General features: G+C 50.2%; 2 protein-coding genes and 1 long non-coding RNA gene across 5 annotated transcripts; 1 reads left to right on the plus strand and 2 right to left on the minus strand.

Annotated features, from left to right (window-relative positions):
* Window positions 1-810: 810 nt before the first annotated feature.
* Window positions 811-2392, minus strand: FTL (ferritin light chain). Its single transcript, XM_070450552.1, has 4 exons — window positions 2082-2392; window positions 1775-1921; window positions 1291-1416; window positions 811-1120 (listed from the first exon to the last, which is right to left on the minus strand). Exons 1-4 carry the CDS (start codon window positions 2181-2183, stop codon window positions 968-970), a joined length of 528 nt encoding a protein of 175 aa, XP_070306653.1. The 5' UTR covers window positions 2184-2392; the 3' UTR covers window positions 811-967.
* Window positions 2393-5607: 3215 nt separating this feature from the next.
* Window positions 5608-9847, minus strand: BAX (BCL2 associated X, apoptosis regulator). 3 transcript variants are annotated; one of them, XM_020885671.2, is made up of 6 exons: window positions 9743-9847; window positions 9106-9157; window positions 8869-9015; window positions 8352-8487; window positions 6265-6369; window positions 5608-5886 (listed from the first exon to the last, which is right to left on the minus strand). In XM_020885671.2, exons 1-6 carry the CDS (start codon window positions 9774-9776, stop codon window positions 5782-5784), a joined length of 579 nt encoding a protein of 192 aa, XP_020741330.2. In that variant the 5' UTR covers window positions 9777-9847; the 3' UTR covers window positions 5608-5781. The 3 variants fall into 3 exon arrangements, with proteins under 3 accessions (XP_020741330.2, XP_070306652.1, XP_070306651.1); XM_070450550.1 differs by having other exon boundaries at window positions 5848-5936; XM_070450551.1 differs by lacking the exon at window positions 9106-9157 and having other exon boundaries at window positions 9743-9821.
* Window position 9848: 1 nt separating this feature from the next.
* LOC139029807 (uncharacterized) lies at window positions 9849-11958 on the plus strand. The gene is made up of 2 exons (XR_011482031.1): window positions 9849-10908; window positions 11689-11958. It is a non-coding gene; the product is annotated as an uncharacterized lncRNA (long non-coding RNA).
* Window positions 11959-17527: the final 5569 nt, after the last annotated feature.

Genomic DNA, 17527 nt, shown 5'->3' on the forward strand with positions numbered 1-17527 from the left:
CGCTTTTCAGGGGAAAGCTCTGATTGTTTGAATTTGGACGTGTTATCTTCCTTCTGTTAGCCACTGTTTGCACCAGACACCAGAAGTCCCCTCCCCCACCAGAATTACCAGAAAGGGCATGGTGCTTGTCTACCAAAAACAGGATGGGGGTAGGGGTCAGCTTTTGTCCCCCTTCCCCCACACCCCGCCCCCACTTGCACATAGCAGCTGCCTGTTAAGTCATCTTCAAGCTTCTGTTCCCATTTGGATAATTTCATAGTGCTGAGCCCTGAACCCTGGCTCAGTACCTGTTTCGCATGATGTGCTCTCAGCTGCTCAGACCCATGGGCCGGATTCTACCCATTATGTGCCTTGAATTCTACACAAACAGCCTTTGGAGGTCAGATCTGGGTGTGCATCCTGATTACTATGGGTAATTTACACAGTAATTGTCTCAATCACCCACATAAAGGAGCTGGCAACTCTAATACTGAGCCTCCCAGAATTGAGCCACAGACAGTAACTTTCAGAGCTTGGCAAGTGCCTGGCAACATAACTCATCTGAACCAGTTTCTAGTTACTGATTAACAGCTGTCTGCTTCCAGTTACCAACCCCAGGTTTTACCAGATTCTCCCTGGAGTCTGGGCTCTACCATTTTAGGAAGAGCAGTTAACAGCATGGTGAAGCAGAGAACCCACTACTGCAACACTCACAGGTGTTATGTCTTAGAACAGTAAACAGAATCAACTCCTTTCTCCTTGCCAGCCCAGTCCAGCCAGCTATGTGAAAAGAGACCCCACCTTTTCCCCACCCTGATACAGACACAAAACCAGGATGTGCTGCAAAAAGCTTTATTGTTTCCATTTGGTCCAAGGCTTGAAAGAGGGCTCCAGGATGTTAAAAAGCTGCCTAGTAGCTGCAGAGAGGGGCTTCAGGCAGCCCTGATGTTAGGTGGGTTCTTCAAAGGCCACTGGTCTCCAGAAGCTCCTAGTCGTGCTTGAGGGTGAGCCTCTCGAAGAGATACTCGCCCAACCCAGCCTGGGGACCAGCCAGCCTGCGGAGGTTGGTCAGGTGGTCACCCATCTTCTTGATGAGTTTCACTTCCTCATCTAGGAAGTGGTTCTCCAGGAAATCACAGATCTGAGGAACACAAGAGAAAATGTTGCCACTTACAGATCTAATAATGGGACAGATCGAAGAGTGAGTCTAAGAAGAGAATCTGCTCATTCAAATGGTCAGTGCTTAGCTGAAATGTAAGGATCATTCTGAGTAAGGTCTTAGGATGGGCAGACATGAAAAGAGATACTTACGTGGGGGTCTCCGCGGGCAGAAGCCAGGCCATGCAGATCCAACAGGGCTTGATTCAGGTTCTTCTCTACGAGAAGGGCGGCTTCCATAGCGTCCTGGGTTTTACCCCACTCATCTTGAGATGGCTTCTATAACGAAAACAGAAACGGCTCAGTACTAGACACTCTAGAAAGGACTAAAAACTGATTTTCCAGTAGTTGCCAGAGTAAAGAATTTAGTCAGAAAAAAAAAAAAAAAGCCCAAGAGCGTGTATCTTTCATCCTCAGTATCCTACAAACTACACGTCCCAAGACACAACACGCTGCGTCCTGGACCGCCACGTCTTGAGTGAACGGCTGCACTGCCATTTCCAGCCACAACAAACAATCCACACAAGACTGAACTCGGCCTCCCAAGAGCCTATGCGGTACCCAAACCGCTACAGTCAAGGGGTCTCTAGCGAAGGGGTTGTTGGGAGATGTAGTCCGCTGCCCACACACTATTTACCTGCACGTCCAGGAAGAGGGCGCGGCCGCCACGCTGGTTTTGCAGTTTCAAGAGACGCTCCGCGCCCTCGCGCTTCTCCTTGGCCAATTCGCGAAAAAAGTGACCCACACCCTCCAGAGCCACATCGTCGCGGTCGAAATAGAAGCCCTGCAGGAAGAGATGGCGGGAACAATGGTAAGCAGGAGGCGAGGCCAGGCAACCGGACTCTGCACTATCGAAGGGGACAAAGAAGGCCAGCGCGTGCGCAGAGGGCCGGAGGTGCGCAGCTGAGGGAAACTTGGGCTGGGGGCGTCTTGGGGAACCTCACCAGAGAGAGGTAGGTGTAGGAGGCCCGCAGTTGCATGTTAACCAGGCGGTTGACGGCGGCCTCCACCTCGGTAGAATAATTCTGACGAATCTGGGAGCTCATGATTGGTCGGTAGTAAGGAGTTAAAAAATGGTGGCTGGTCCCGGTGATCGCGGACAGCTGAGTGGCTGACTCCGGAGATTGCGACTGGAAAAAAGGTTGGAGGGTAGTCGGAGGCTGGAGCAAGGGGCGTCCCTGGGTCTGTTCCGTCCAAGCACTGTTGAAGCAAGAGACAGATCCGCGGGGCCGCCGAGCGCACTTCAAAAGCCGATGGGCAAGGCGGCTTCTTTTATAGCGCGCGGGCCCTCGGAAGTGGGGCGGTCAGGGAGAGCGGTGGGCCAATCTGCGGTGGCGGGAGGCGGGAACTGGTGCCCGCGAGTGACCAATCAGGAGCAGATGGAGCTTCCAGCTCCCCGCCCCGAGGTGGAAGAGTCATGTGCCTGTACCAGAAGGGAGTTGTGAAATGGGATATGGGGGCTGTGGGTTTTCGCATTATGCAAGGGCTTTGGGGCTAATTCTGGGAAGCCAAGGGATTCTGGAGGGGTCTCGCTGATAGGTGAACGATTAATGAAGACACTGGGAGCCCTGCAAAGTAATGATCCCTGGATCCTCCAGGGTGTCTCAGGAAAGTAAGCTGGATTCTGGCGTTGTGTCAGAGCATGGACGTTACTGGAACCCTGGGGGTTCCTTAGAGGTGCGGAAACCTCCAGAAGACTGGCATTTGCTCTGGGAGATAAGAGGGTCCCCGGAGCCGTGAGAAGTTTGGAAAATTGTGAGATGATATTTCTGGGAACCCCAAGGGCCTGGAGCCTTGGGGTTCAAAAGTCCGGGTGGGGGGAGTTTCTGCAGCTTTAGAGTTCAGTGGAAGTCCCTATTTTTTTGGAAACTTCCTGGGGAAGGTCTTTAGACCCTGGAGGTGATCTGCAAGATTAAGAAGACAGCTGTAGAGCCCTGGGGTTCAGCCCCAGAGTGGGGGGGGGGAATGTTTCTGGAAGCCTTGTAAGGGCTTTTTAAGGTCAGGAGTCTTGGAGAATCTTTTGGAGTCCTGGGAAGATAGTCTGGGCCACTTGGAATACCTAGGGTCTATTTTAGGAGCCTCTTTTTTTTTCTGGGAACTGAGTTTGGGAGGAGGTGAACTGGAACTTTGTGGGGGGTCTCTGAGACTGGATTTCCTGAAGATTATTTTGAAGGCAGCCAGAAACTGAAAATTCTTTTTTGGCTCTGAAGTAACCTCTCTGAAGTTGTCCCTGTCTTGCCTGACACATTCTTCAAGATCACAGAGAAGCCCTGGTTCCCGGGTAAACAAGAAGGGCCTGGGGACCTGTGGTTGGATGTCTGTCTTCAACCAATGGATGTTTTTAAAGTGTATCTGGGCCAGGCTAGTGCCTGTGTGGCAGATCTGGTTCACAACAGGACTCTGCCCTCAAGGAGCTCCCCGTTGTTGGGGGAAAAGGAGAAACAAAGAATTTGACCCTCTGTAAGTGCCCTAATGGAGGCAGTTGGCAGGGGCTGGGGCAGAAAGCTGAGGCCGCAGGGGTGTTGGGGGCAGAGGTCAGGGCCCCTCCTTGCAGAGAAGTTTCTCCAAGCAGCTTGGGCAGAGTACCCCCTGATCAGGGGGAGGCCAGCCAGGCTGGTATCTGGGGTCCTCACGGGGTGTCTTGGCCCAGAGCCAGGCTAGCAGCCGCGCTGAGTCATGCTGAACTCAGCTCCGGAAGGGGCTCCGGCGGTGGGGGTGGGGGGGGCGGGTGAGGCCCGCTCACTGACCTCATCTCCTGGGGGGTGGACTGCAGTCTGGCTGGGACCCGGGGAACTGGGCCTTGCTGGGCCCCAAGTCTGGCCGCCTCCCCCAGGGTGCTGCCCTGAGTGCTTTGTCTCTGAGTCTTACTGTCTTTTTAGTTCCCTTGATGGTTTCCCTGGGCTCCTGCCTGTGGCCATATTGTCCCCTCTCTCTGGGCGGTGACTCAGTCTCCCCTCACAGCTACTTTATCAGACCTCCATCTCGCCCCTCTCTGGGTGTCTCTGGGGAAAGCCTGTGGGGGAGGGGCAGTTGCCCCAGGCACACAGTCACAATGGGGCCTGAGTTATTCATTCACCAAATTGCATACCTCAGCCCAAAGACCTTTAGTCTTGGGCTAAAGGAGCAGTGACCTGGAAAGTGCTCCCAGGTAGAGGGAGAGGAAGGGCGTGATAAAGGTGACCTGAAGTAGGGCTGTTGGAGAGGGATCAGGGGATGAGGGGAGACAGGAGACCCAGGGAGACAGAGACAGGGGGTCAGAGAAAGGCAAAGACACAGAGGGGGACAGAGAGGTGACAACCAACTGTGGCTATCCCAGTGACCTTATTCTCCATAATCCCCTTTTCAGAGTCCCCTTCTTTTTAAAAATTTTATTCGTTTATTTTGGCTGTGCTGGGTCTCCCTGGCTGCATGTGGGCTTTCTCAAGCTGTGGCAAGTGGAGGCTACTCTAGTTGTGTGTAGGCATCTCATTGTGGTAACTTCTCTGGGGAGAACGGGCTCTAGAGCGCAGGTTTGAGTAGTTGCGGCTCAGGGGTTTAGTTGCCCCGTGGCATGTGGAATCTTCCCAGAGCAGGGATCGGAACCCACGTTCCCTGCATTGGCTGGTGGAGTCTTAACCTCTGGACCACGAGAGAAGTCCTTTTAAAAGAAAAATAATTGCTTGGCTGCACCAGGTCTTAGTTGAGGACATAGGATCTTTGTTTCAGCAGGAGGGATCTTTTAGTTTGGGATCTATTAATAGTTCCCTGATCAAGGATTGAACCTAAGCCCCCTGCACTGGGGGCACAGAGCCTTAACCACTAGCGGACCAGTGGCTCTTCCCAAGCTCAGCATCTTCCCAAAGGCTGGCTCTGGTTCTGAAGGCATAGGGCCAGACCCCAGACTCCTCCCCCCAAAACCTGTCAATCTCTGCTCGTGTCCCTCCTCCGCCCAGACAATTCTTGCTCAGGCCTCCTCCAGAGTCTCCCTTGGACCCTCTCCAGCCTCCTCAGCCATCCAACATCCAGGGGCTTCCCCAAAAGGCCCGTGCCCTACCCCTGTTCTCCTAGTCCTCGTGAAGTCTGCACACCCGCTTCTTCCCCGTTTCCCCTCCTCAGTAAATATACAACTTCCTGTAGTCCCATGTGGTGGAAGCTTCCGGGCCCTCCCTAGTTCCTGGGGTTCAGGAGGCCTGCTTTGCACCCTGCTGCCCTAACCTCCACAACCGCCACCCCCCGCCCCAGCCTCTGTCAGGCTGGGGCCTGGCCCAGTGCTGCCTCCAACACAACACCCTGGGCTGTGACAAGGACAAGGGTGATTCAAGTCGCCTCGGTTCCCCTCAGGACTGTGGGCTCCTTGAGGGCAGAGCCACGATTTAACTTGCCACTGACCCACAGAGGGCACTAGTTACCCTCAGAAAAAGATGGGTCAGTGCATGAAGCCTGGTGTCCTGCAACAGCCAGGAAGCGGGCCCAGTGACTCAGACTCCGAAGTGTGGTCCGAAAGAGGTTTATTGCACCCACCCTCGCAAGACCACTCCTCCCTACCCTGCCCCACCCCAATAATTACAAAAGTAAGAAAAACTCCCATGGCCCCCAAATCCACCACCCCCCCCCCTTGAAAAATGCCATAATTTATGCAGAAAAAGTCCAAGGCAGTTGATGGCTTCAGCCCATCTTCTTCCAGATGGTGAGTGAGGCAGTGAGCACTCCAGCCACAAAGATGGTCACTGTCTGCCACGTGGGTGTCCCAAAGTAGGAGAGAAGGCCGTCCTGGGGACAGGAACAGCAGGCACTTCAGCGACTCAGCCAAGGGGCAGCCCCTGGGCCAGGACATGAAGGGTCAGGGAGGGGTCAGAGGGCATGAGTAGGGGCAAGGGCCTATGAGTGGGGGAGTTAAAGGATTATCATAGAACTTGAGAGATTCCAGAGGAATTGGAGGGAGGCACCAGGGAGGGCAGCAAGGCATCAGGTCAGGGGTCACTAGGAGGTCAGAGGTCATGAGGAGGCCAAGGGTCATGAAGAGGTTATTGGGCACCCTGTGGGGTTGATACGACCCCAAAATGGGGGAGGGGGCAATCCTATGGTGGGCACAGGAAGGTCCAGGGGCCCAAGAGGAGTGGGGGGATGGGGTAGGGTTAGAGGTCTCACCCAACCACCCTGGTCCTGGATCCAGCCCAGCAGCCGCTCTCGAAGGAAGTCCAATGTCCAGCCCATGATGGTCCTGATCAACTCGGGCACCTTGGTGCACAGGGCCTGTGGGAAGTGGGGTGGGCCTCAGGGACTGAGCCTTGTCCCTACTGCCTGGGGCGATTGGCCCCCAGCCTCCATTCTCACACTCTGTCTCCCTCCTGCCCTTCTGCAGTTTCTTTTCCACTCTCAGTCAGAATAAGCCTCATAAACTGCAATGTGGATCTCGTCCCTGTCAACTGCCCTGTTCACAAACCATATTACGGCTCCCTGGTACCTCGGATGAAAAATCAAAAGCACACCTTGGCCCTCAAGGCCCTGTGTGATGGCTCTGACTTGATCACATTCCAGTTTTCCTCTTGGTTTCTGCACCTTATTGCCCTTCTTCCACATCTTTATTCCCACCAAATTCTTCACGTGCTTCAGGACCTTGGCACATGCTGAATCTTCTGCCTCAGCAGGCCTCAACCTTTTCCAGTCACCCGTCAAAGCTCAGGTTTGATGTCACTTCCCCAGAGAGGGCTTTCTGATCTTCAGGCCAGGTAAGGCCTGAGACCCTCCATACCCATGACCTACTCTTCACCTTCCTTAGCTTTCCTTCTCATCCTTTATCTCACTGCTTCTCACCTGTTGTCCCCAGCTCCATATAAGCCCTCCCACCACCCTGACTGCTGTCCCTCTCACCTCTTACATTCAAGCCCCATCAGCTCAATCTTGCAAACACATTAAGGAATCTACTTCCCCACTGCCATTGCTGCCACCTCAGTTACCCATTCACCAGAACTATTATAGGTACCCCTCGTCAGCTTTCCAGTTTTTGTCTTTGTGCCTCAGGATCCCTTTTTCTACCCACAATGGCCAAAATAATTTACTGGGCCTCCCCTCCCCCAATATTTTATCATGAGAATCTTTAGAGAAACCAAAAGAATTTTACAGTCAACAAGCATATACACACAACCTAGATTCTACAATTAACAATTTGCTGTCCTTGCTAGACAGAGGATGAGATGGTTAGATGGCATCACTGACTCAATGGACATGAGTTTGAGCAAACTCCGGGAGACAGTGAAGGACAGGGAAGCCTGGCGTGCTTCAGTCCGTGGGGTCACAAAGAGTTGGACACGACTTAGCGATTGAACAACAACAATCCTTGCTAGAAAAATCTTTTCTGCTTATAAATCGGGTCACCTCACTCTTGTTTAAAACCAGCCAATCACTCTTGCTACACTCAAGAGTAAAGCTGGCTGGTCTTTACAGAGGCCCACAAGACCCCTTGCAATCTGTCCTCATCACTCACCTTCTCCCTCTCCTCACTCTATTCTAGTCACGTGGGCCTCCTCATTGCCTTCAACACACCAGGCTTGGTGCTACCTCAGGTCCTTTGCATGTGCTGTGCCCTCTACCAGATACATTTTTCGCCATTTTTATATACATCACTGCATCTTTCTTGTCATTCCATCTTAGGCTTTAATGTTACCTCCTCTGAGAAGTGGTCTTGTGGCTCCTTTGCACAATCATGTCACCAGAGTTTACTTTGATCAGCACTCATCATACAACATGGGCTCCCTGAGAGCAGGGACCTAACCTAGTTCTGTTCTGTGTCCTGGGTGCCAAGTACAGGTCGCACACATCATAAGCCCAATAAATGTTTGTTGAATGTAATGTGTATGTCTGTGTGGGTCGCTCAGTTATGTCCGACTCTTTGCGACTCCGCAGACTATAGCTGGCCAGGCTCTTCTGTCTATGGAATTCTCTAAGCAAGAATATTGGAGTGGGTTGCCATTTCCTTTTCTAGGGGATCTTTCTGACCCAGGGATTGAACCTCGGTCTCCTGCATTAGCAGGCAGATTCTTTACCATCTGAGCCACTAGGGAAGCCTGTGCTGAGTGAATAAATACATGAATGAAAAAGCTGATGAGTGGCCCATAGCTGACTCTCTCCATTCCCTCTGTGGTTCCTGGGCTGTCCCAAGGGTTGACCTCCTGACTCCCAGGTCTTCATAGGCCTGAAGGGAGCCTCCCTGGGCTCAGGGCCCTGCAGCTGCCCACCTTGAGCACCAGTTTGCTGGCAAAGTAGAAAAGGGCGACAACCCGGCCCCAGTTGAAGTTGCCGTCAGAAAACATTTCAGCTGCCACTCGGAAAAAGACCTCTCGGGGAGAGTCTGTGTCCACGGCTGCAATCATCCTGCAAGAGAGAGGAGAGCCAGTGTTGGGGAGGGAGGATCAGGCACAGTGTGGCAACTCTGGTGTCCACCCCAAACCAAAGATAAAACCCGAGGCCCAAGCCAGGCTGAAATCAAAAGAGGCCATCATAGGGGAAAGCCACAAGATAGAAACTGGGGGAAAAGACTCCATGAAGGAGAGTTTCAAGATCCCAGGGCATGGAAGGCTGGGAGTCCAGAGTGCTGTTGAGTGATGGGGCCCTGGACCTCTGGGTCTGAAGGAAAAGGGGGCAGTGGGGCTGGACTCCAGTCTCCCAGTGGAAGTGGGGGTTGGGAGCTGGGAATCCTGGGTTCTGAGAGAGAACGGGCCGAGTGGCTGGATTTCTAGGTCCCAGGGGCTACACCTCTGCAGCTCCATGTTACTGTCCAATTCATCTCCAATGCGCTTGAGACACTCGCTCAGTTTCTTGGTGGATGCGTCCTGGGGCACCTGCTCCAAGCCCAGCTCCGGTGTCTCTCCCCCCATTCGCCCTGCTCGGTCCTGGATGAAACTAGAGTGGGAACAGAGTTGTGGGGATGCAGAATCAGAATGGGGCCTCATTCCTCAAATCCGTTCTGCAATAATCAGACCTCAAACTCACCCCTGAAGCAAAAGGGCCCCTGTCTTCATGATCTGCTCAGAGCTGGTGGGCCCTAGAGGAGAAAGGAGGGAAGAGGTGCCTGGACTCTTGGGTCCTAGGGGAATCCAAGGAACTGGAGTGGCTCCTGATCTCTGGGGGAGGACAACGCTAGGGGGCTCTGCATTTCTGGGTCCCTCATAGATAAAGTGAAGTGGGGGCCCAGGCAACTGAATCCCCGATGAAGAAAGAGGCAGGGGTCCTGGGCCTGTTATCCTTCATTCTTCCCGGGGCGGGGGGAGGAGGCTGAGGGAACACTTTACGGGTCCAGACCCCTGGCCTGAGGCGACTGAGGGGAGACCCGCCCCTCCCACCAGGAAGTGGTGCCGGCGACAAGCCCGGGCCTGCCCCCGGGGCTTAGATTATGTGGTTCTCCCGCTCCTTGGGGGTCAGAGAGCAGCAGGCGGAAAGGGATCGGGACGCTGAGGCCGGAGAGCCGGGGACCCCCGGGGAGGGAGTGGGTGGAGGCTGGCAGTGCCGGACCCGGGAGTTTCTATGCCGGAGTGCTTGGCGATCGCACGGCCCCACACCGGCAGGAGGGATCGTGGGGTCGGTCGGCTGGGGGCTCGCCCTCCCCCCGCCCGTCTGCCTCCCGCCTCACCCCCGCCTCTGGGTTGCTCCCCGGACCCGTCCATCACCGCCGCTCCCGCCGCCGCCTCTCGCCGGGTCCGCCCGGGCGGCCGCAGCACGCCCCTGGTCACGTGAGCGCCCCGCTGAGCGTACGTCCTCTCACGTGACCGCCCCTCAAAATGGCCGCCGCGCGCCTCTGCCCCGCAGGGCTGCGCGCAGTCCGGACCGCACCTGCCTCACCTGCTCTTGGAGGGCTCGGCACCTGTCACGTGACTATCCAGTCTGCGTTTCCCTTTAGGAACTGGTCGTGGCGCCGTTCTACCGGCTGAGCAGTGAGTCGCAGCTGTAACTTTTCTTCATTCCTGCCGTATTTTCAAAAGTTTCAGGGGGGACTCGAACCCTTCGCAGGAGAGAAGGAATATCAGAAGTCAAAAATAGCATTTCTTGAGGCAGGACATTCCAGATGACTAACGTCTATGAATGTTTATGTGTGTGTGTAAAAAAAAAAAAAGGAAATTGAAGTTCAAAAAGTGATAGATTGGCAGGGTGTGGACAGAGAGGGACCCCAAGAGGGGCTCCTGGGGTTATAGAAATGTGCTATACTTACTTGAGCTGGTGCTGTGCTGTGTTCAGTGGTGTCCCATTCTTTGGGACCTCCTGGCAGACTCCTCTGTCCATGGGATTTCCCAGGTGAGAATACGGGAGTAGTTCGCTATTTCCTTCTCCGGGGTTTTTTCCCAGCCCAGGGACTGAACCTGCATCTCTTGTGTCTCCCGCATTGGCAGGCAGATTCTTTACCACTGAGCCACTTGGGAGGCCCATGCACATATTTAAAAATTCCTTGATCTCTACACATAAGACATGCACTTTAATGTATGGAAATGATTATATCTCCTTGTAAAAAGAAAATAGTAAGAAGAAAAAAGAACTGGGATTAGAAAAATTGGCTGGGTCAGATGATGAATGGTTTAGCCTATAAAAGAAGGGAATCTAAAAAAAAAAGAGAGAGAGAAGGGAATCTATTTCCCAGGGGTGCCTGGGAGCCATGGAAATTGAAGATTATAGTGTCTTAGTCCATCAGCCTAACAACACCAGTTTATTGACCAGTTTATTGAACATCAATAAAGTTTATTGACCCATGAAGATGATGGAGATGACACAGCAGACCAATCATGGAGCATCTTGACAGAGGAAAAGGTAGAGTTATTATTGGATTTGGAGGAAATGTAGAGTTTAGGTGATGACTATATGATAGGTTCAAAGCCAAGCAGTTGGTGGACTGTGGAAGGAACCAGGGTTCTGTATCCTTGCAAACTACAAGATTAATGTGGGTGTGGACTGTTGGGTCCAGAAAGCCTTTGCTCTGCTCTTGAGTTGGAAATTGAAGCTGCTACTCTGTATCCAACAAGTTAGATCCCACAGGCAAGAGTGGAATGTTGCATTTTTACTGATAGAATTTTTAACGCTCCATTTTCGAGAACAAAGTTTCTCTGTGAGTAAGAAAGCATGTCCCTTGCCCCCCCCCCCAAAAAAAGAAAGCATGTCCTTGGGAGAAATAGTGTTTCCTATTAATTTAGAAATTGGCTTTATTTGTGTGTTATTCCAGCCCAATGAATTAGCCCTCCTTCCATCCCAATTACAGAAAAGGAAGAAAGGGCTTTTAATGCAGCCACAGATGTCTAAACAGTACAACTGTTAATTGGTTGGGGGAGGGGGAATCTTTGTGATAGCTCTGAAGTCAAAATTGTTTACAATAATAAAGATGCTATATCAGAACTTTGAAGCCCAACTCCACAATGGGCCCCCAATGAGACCTACAGGTATTCACGCCCATGTGTAGTTCCCTCCCATACTGAACAGGCTGACAGTATGACTAATAGGATATTGTGGAAATGACAAAGTGTAACTTTCAAGGTTCGGTCATAAAAGTCACTGCAGGTTCTGCCTGGCTCTCTCTTGGATCATTTGCTTTATTAGAGGAAGCAGCTGCCATGTTGTAAGGACATTCAAGCAATCATCCTCTGGAGAAACAATGTGGAGGAACCAGGTCCTCCAGCCATGGGAATGAGCGACTTTGGAAGCACATCCTCCAGCCCCAGTCAAGCCTTCCGATGACAGCTGTCCCCACCAACATCCTGATTGCTACCTCATGGGAGATCCTAGGCCAGAACCACCCACCTAAGCCACTCAATGGATTGCCAACCCTCAGAAACTGTGTGAGACAATAAACATTTATTGTTGCTTTAAGTTGCTAGGTTTGAGGATAATCAGTTACACAACAGCAGATAACTAATACATCTAGGATAGTGAAAGTGAAGTCACTCAGTCGTGTCCAACTCTTTGCAACCCCGTGGCTCCTCCTCCATGGGATTCTCCAGGCAAGAATACTGGAGTGGGTTGCCATTTCCTTCTCCAGGGGATCTTCTCGACCCAGGGATTGAACCAAGGTCTCCTGCATTGCAGGCAGATGCTTTAACCTCTAAGCCACATCTAAGATAAGTACAGCCTATTTACAGATGAGGAAAACAGAGCCTGGAGAAGGAGATGGATTTGCCAAAATTGTCCAGTTCTTGTGGGTGCTGTCTCAGGTCAACTGTGTCACTTAGACAGGGCTTTCTTTTCTGTTTTTTGGTTCTTTTTTTTTTTTTACCTTAATTTTTTTTATATTGTCATTTGCTCTTTCATTTTTGATGCCTTTTACAAAATATTGATTTATTTGGTGTGCCGGGCCTTAGTGGTGGTACGCAAGATCTTCGGTCTTCTTGTGGTATGTAGGATCTTTCATTGCAGCATGTGGGTCCAGTTCCCTGACCAGGGATTGAACCTGGGACGCCTGCGTTGTGAGTGCGGAATCTGAGTCACTGGGCCACCAGGGAAGTCCTTCAGTAAATTTTAATAATAAATTATAACAGAGGACTTCCCTGGTTGTCCAGTGGTTAAGAATCCACCTGCCAACGCAGGGGACATGCGTTCCATCCCTGGTCCGGAAAGATTATATATGTGACAGAGTAACTAGGCCTATCATCCTGTACTCTAGAGCCAGGAGTGCTGAGCCCACGTGCCACAGCTGCTGAAGCCTGAGTGCACAAGAGCCTTTGCTTCACAAGAAAAGCCACCACAACCAGAAGCCCATGCGGCGTAACTACACAGAGGAGGCCCCACTCACCGCAAGTAGAGAAAGCCTGAGTGCAGCAACAGAGACCCAGCACAGCCAAAAATAGAATAAATAAGGAAATAAAAAATTTTAAACAGCTTAGAAAAGAACATGAAAAAGAATACACACACACACACATATATATATGGATATGGATATGGATATGTATGACTGAATGGCAGAAGTAGTGACAGATTTCCTCTTCGTGGTCTCTAAAATCACCGTGCATGGTGACTGCGGCCATGAAATCAGAAGACTATTGCTTCTTGGCAGGAAAGCTACGACAAACCTAGACAGTGTGTTGAAAAGCAGTGACACTACTCTGCCGACAAAGGTCCATATAGTCAAGGCTATGGTCTTCCCAGTGGTCACGTGCGGTTGTGAGAGCTGGACCGTAAAGAAGGCTGAGTGCCGAAGAATTGATGCCTTCGAACTGTAGTTCTGGAGAAGACTCTGGAGGGTCCCTTGGACAGGAATGAGATAAAACCAGTCAATCTTAAGGGAAATCAACCCTGAATACTCACTGGAAGGACTGATGCTATTTTGGTCACCTGATGTGAAGAGCTGGCTCATTGGAAAAGTCCCTGATGCTGGGAAAGATTGAGGGCAGAAGCCAAAGCGGGTGTCAGAGGATGAGATGGCTGGATGGCATCACCGATGCAATGGACATGAACTTGGGCAAACTTTGGGAGACAGTGAGGGACAGGGAACCTGGCATGCTGCAGTCCACGGAGTCACAAAGTGTCGAACACGACTGGGTGACTGAACAACGTGACTGAATTACTTTGCTATACACTTAAGAGTCCTGGTGGTTCAGTGGTAAAGAATTCACCTGCCAAGCAGGAGACGCAGGTTTGATCCCTGTGTTGGGACGATCCCCTCGAGAAGGAAATGGCAATCCACTCCAGTATTCTTGCCTGGGAAATGCCATGGACAGTGGAGCCTGGCTGGCTACAGTCTACGGGGGCACAAAAGAGTCGGATAGGAGTTGGCGACTAAACAACAGCAGCACTTGAGAGTAACACAATATTGTAAATCAGCTTATACTTCAATTTAAAGAAAGAAACTGACTACCATGCCAGGCAAAGAAGAACTCTTTGCACACCGAGGGTGGGCTGCAGAGGAGAGGGCTAACGTGCTGTAAATGCTAAGTTATTGAGGGTCAGAGGGCCCTGGTGGCTGGTTTAGGTAAGTTTCTGAGGTGAAGAACAACGAATAGGATTTCTGCTTAGACATGTTAAAAATGAACCCATTTCTCAGATTATAAAAGTTATGCTGTATGTACTGGTTCCCTGTCACCGTGTAACAAGTCATCCCAGAGCTTAGTGGCTTAAAACAACAATTATTTTATTATCTTTGACAGACCCATGGATAGTGAGATTGAGCCAGGTTCCGTGGGCAGTTCCAGCTTGGGGTCACTCAACCTCTGCTGTCAGATGATGGTTAGAACTGGAAGAGCAGGGAGACTGAGGGGTGTTGGGACCTGATGGAGCATCTCTCTATTTTCATGGAGCCTCAAGACTTTCCGTGTGGTTCCTTTTTTTTTTTTGTATCCACACAAAGAAACATTTATTAGGCATCAACCATGGACCAAAAACAGTGTTAAACAAATCCACTGATACCAACATTCAATTATCCCTATAAATTTCATTGTTGTGTATATGGTTGTCTCTTCCAGTTAAGTTAAAGAATGCTCAGAGAATCTTTAAATCTTAGAGGGGATTCTAGTTTTTAAGGTTAGCCATTACATATAAATATTAAAAGAATTCCCTAATGACTTAGTTGGTAAAGAATCCTCCTGCAATGCGGGAGACCCTGGATCGATTCCTGGGTCAGGAAGATCCACTGCAGAAGGGATAGGTTACCCACTCCAGTATTCTTGGACTTCCTTAGTGACTCAGTTGGTAAAGAATCCGCCTGCAATGCGGGAGACCCGGGTTCGATCTCTGGGTTGGGAATATCCCCTGAAGAAAGGAACGGCTACCCACTCCAGTATTCTGGCCTGGAGAATTCCATGAACTGTATAGTCCATGGGGTCGCAAGAGAGTCGGACATGACTGAGTGACTTTCACTTTCATAAATATTAAAAAACTATTGAGTAGGAGTGAGACAAAGTTGACCTTTTTTCCAATGTAAAAAATCCTACAAAGGATGAAAATAGGACAACTAAATTGACAGGAGAATCCAAAGGTGATCATTTCACTTTGGAAGATGTTGAGCTGAAGGTGGTAGAAAGATATTCATCACAGATATTCATGTGTGTGTGTGTGTGTGTGTGTGTGTGTGTGTGTGTGTATTCAGTCATGTTCGACTCTTCGCATCCCCATGGACTATAGTGCACCAGGCTCCTCTGTCCATGGAATTTCCAGGCAAGAATACTGGAGTGGGTTGCCATTTCCTTCTGTCCCTGTGATTTCTTAGTGTGGGATAGTTTGAGCTGCCTTACAGCTTAGTGGCTTTGGGAGAGCCAAACTATTGCCTGATGGCTGAAGGTTTCAAGAGAATTTCAGCTAACAAAGAAGAAAATGCACTGCCTTTCCTGATCTGACCTCCAAAATCATACAGTGTCAGTTCTGCCATGTTGCAACAGCTACGTAGTAGTCAGGAGCCCACTCCGCTTCTGGGGAAGGGAAATTAGACTCTACTTCTCAATGGAGAGAGATCAGCAGAGAGAGGAGATATTTTTTGAAAATGTAAGATGGCATGCTAGTTCAGCTGCTTTAGCAAAGATCAATATAACAGTGGCTTAAACGATGCAGAAGTTTATTCCCCTCTCATGTAACAGTCCAAGAAGTTGCAACCCTAAGTGCTATTAACAGTGAGTATAGTTCCACAGTGTCAGAAAGTATGATGCTAATTTTTTTATTATTTATTTAATTTATTTTTGGCTGTGCTGGATCTTTGTTGCTGCCAGGGCTTTCTCTAGGTGCAGTGAGTGGCTGTGGTGCATGGGCTTCTCATTACAGCGACTTCTCTTGTTGCAGAGCACAGGCTGTAGGCAAACAGACTTCAGTAGTTGCAGCACATGGGCTCAGTGGTTGTGGCTCGTGGGCTCAAGAGCGCTGGCTTGGTAGTTGTGGCACAAGGACTTAGTTGCTCCATGGTATGTGGAATCTTTCCAGACCAGGGACCAAACCTATGTCCCCTGCATTGGCAGGTGGATTCTAAACCACTAGACCACCAGGGAAGCCTCTGATGGTTAACTTTACATGTCAACTTGAGTGGACCACAGGATGCCCAGATGTTATACCTAAAATTATTCTGGATATGTCTGTGAGGGTGTTGTTGCATGAGATCAGTATTATATCGGTAGACTTAGTGAAGTAGATTGCATAAAATGCCTGGATAGAATGAAAAGACTGACCCTCCTCTGAATAAGAAAGAATTCTTTCTGTCTCATTATCTTAGGACTATGACATTAACTTACTTCCCGCCCTTGGACTTAAATTAGAACATTGGCTTTTCCTGGGTCTTGAGCTACCAGCCTTCAGACAAGACCTGCATCATCAACTGTCCTGGTATTTGGGCCGTCAGACTTGGACTGGAACTAAACATCAGCTCTCCTGGGTCTCCAGTTTGCCAGAAGATCCTGAAGATCTTGGGGCATGCTTACTTCCATGATCATGTCTGTCTTCTAGCCTTCTATTCTAGCGCGTTGCCGCACCATTCGCAACACAGCACTTCCATCTCACAGTATAAGGTGGACACACTGATGTCCGAGACATCTCCACACCAGGAAGGGAGAGACGGGAAGGGTTGCCATCCTCCTTGCCTTTTAAGGCCATAACTCAGAAGCTGCCAGCATCCCATTGACCAAAAGCCGTTCACATGCAAGGGAGCCTGGGAAATGTAGTCTTTAGCTGTGTAGGCATGTGTCCAGTGAAACTTCTGTATCAGAGGTGATACCTAGGCATCTCTACCAACAATTACATGGTTGAAACCAAGTAAGCAGAGGGCTGAAACCCAATATGGTGATAGCTGAATGATGCGTAGTGGGACTTGGAATAAGCAAACAATGTTGTTGTTCAGTTGCTAAGTCATGTCCAACTCTGCAACCCCATGAACTGCCATATGCCAAGGCTTCCTTGTCCTTCACTGTCTCCCAGAGTTTGCTCAAATTCATGTCCATTGAGTTGGTGGTGCCATCCAACCATCTCACCCTCTGTCACCCCCTTCTCTTGCCCTCAGTCTTTCCCAGCATCAGTGTCTTTTCCAATGAGTCGGCTTTTCGCATCAGGTGGCCAAAGCATTAGAGCTTCAGCTTCAGCATCAGTCCTTCCCATGAATATTCAGGGTTCATTTCCTTTAGGATAGACTGGTTTGATCTCCTTGCTGTCTAAGGGACTCTAAAGAGACTTCTCCAGCACCACAGTTTGAAATCAGTTCTTCAACAATCAGCCTTTATGGTCTGACTCTCACATCTGTATGTGACTACTGGAAAAACCACAGCTTTGACTATATGGACCTTTTGTTTGCAAAGTGATGTCTCTGCTTTTTAACATGCTGCCCAAGTTTCTTATAGCTTGCTCCTCAGAAGAAAACCTATGACAAAGCAGGACAAGCAAACAATAGAAAACTCATTTCACAGATGTCTCTCAGTGTTCTGAAATTTCTACCAAATTTCTTTTTTCCTCAGAGTGAGAGTTATTAGTGTCATAAACC

The sequence above is a fragment of the Odocoileus virginianus genome, chromosome 20 (assembly GCF_023699985.2).
Source record: "Odocoileus virginianus isolate 20LAN1187 ecotype Illinois chromosome 20, Ovbor_1.2, whole genome shotgun sequence".
NCBI classification, from domain to species: domain Eukaryota; kingdom Metazoa; phylum Chordata; class Mammalia; order Artiodactyla; family Cervidae; genus Odocoileus; species Odocoileus virginianus.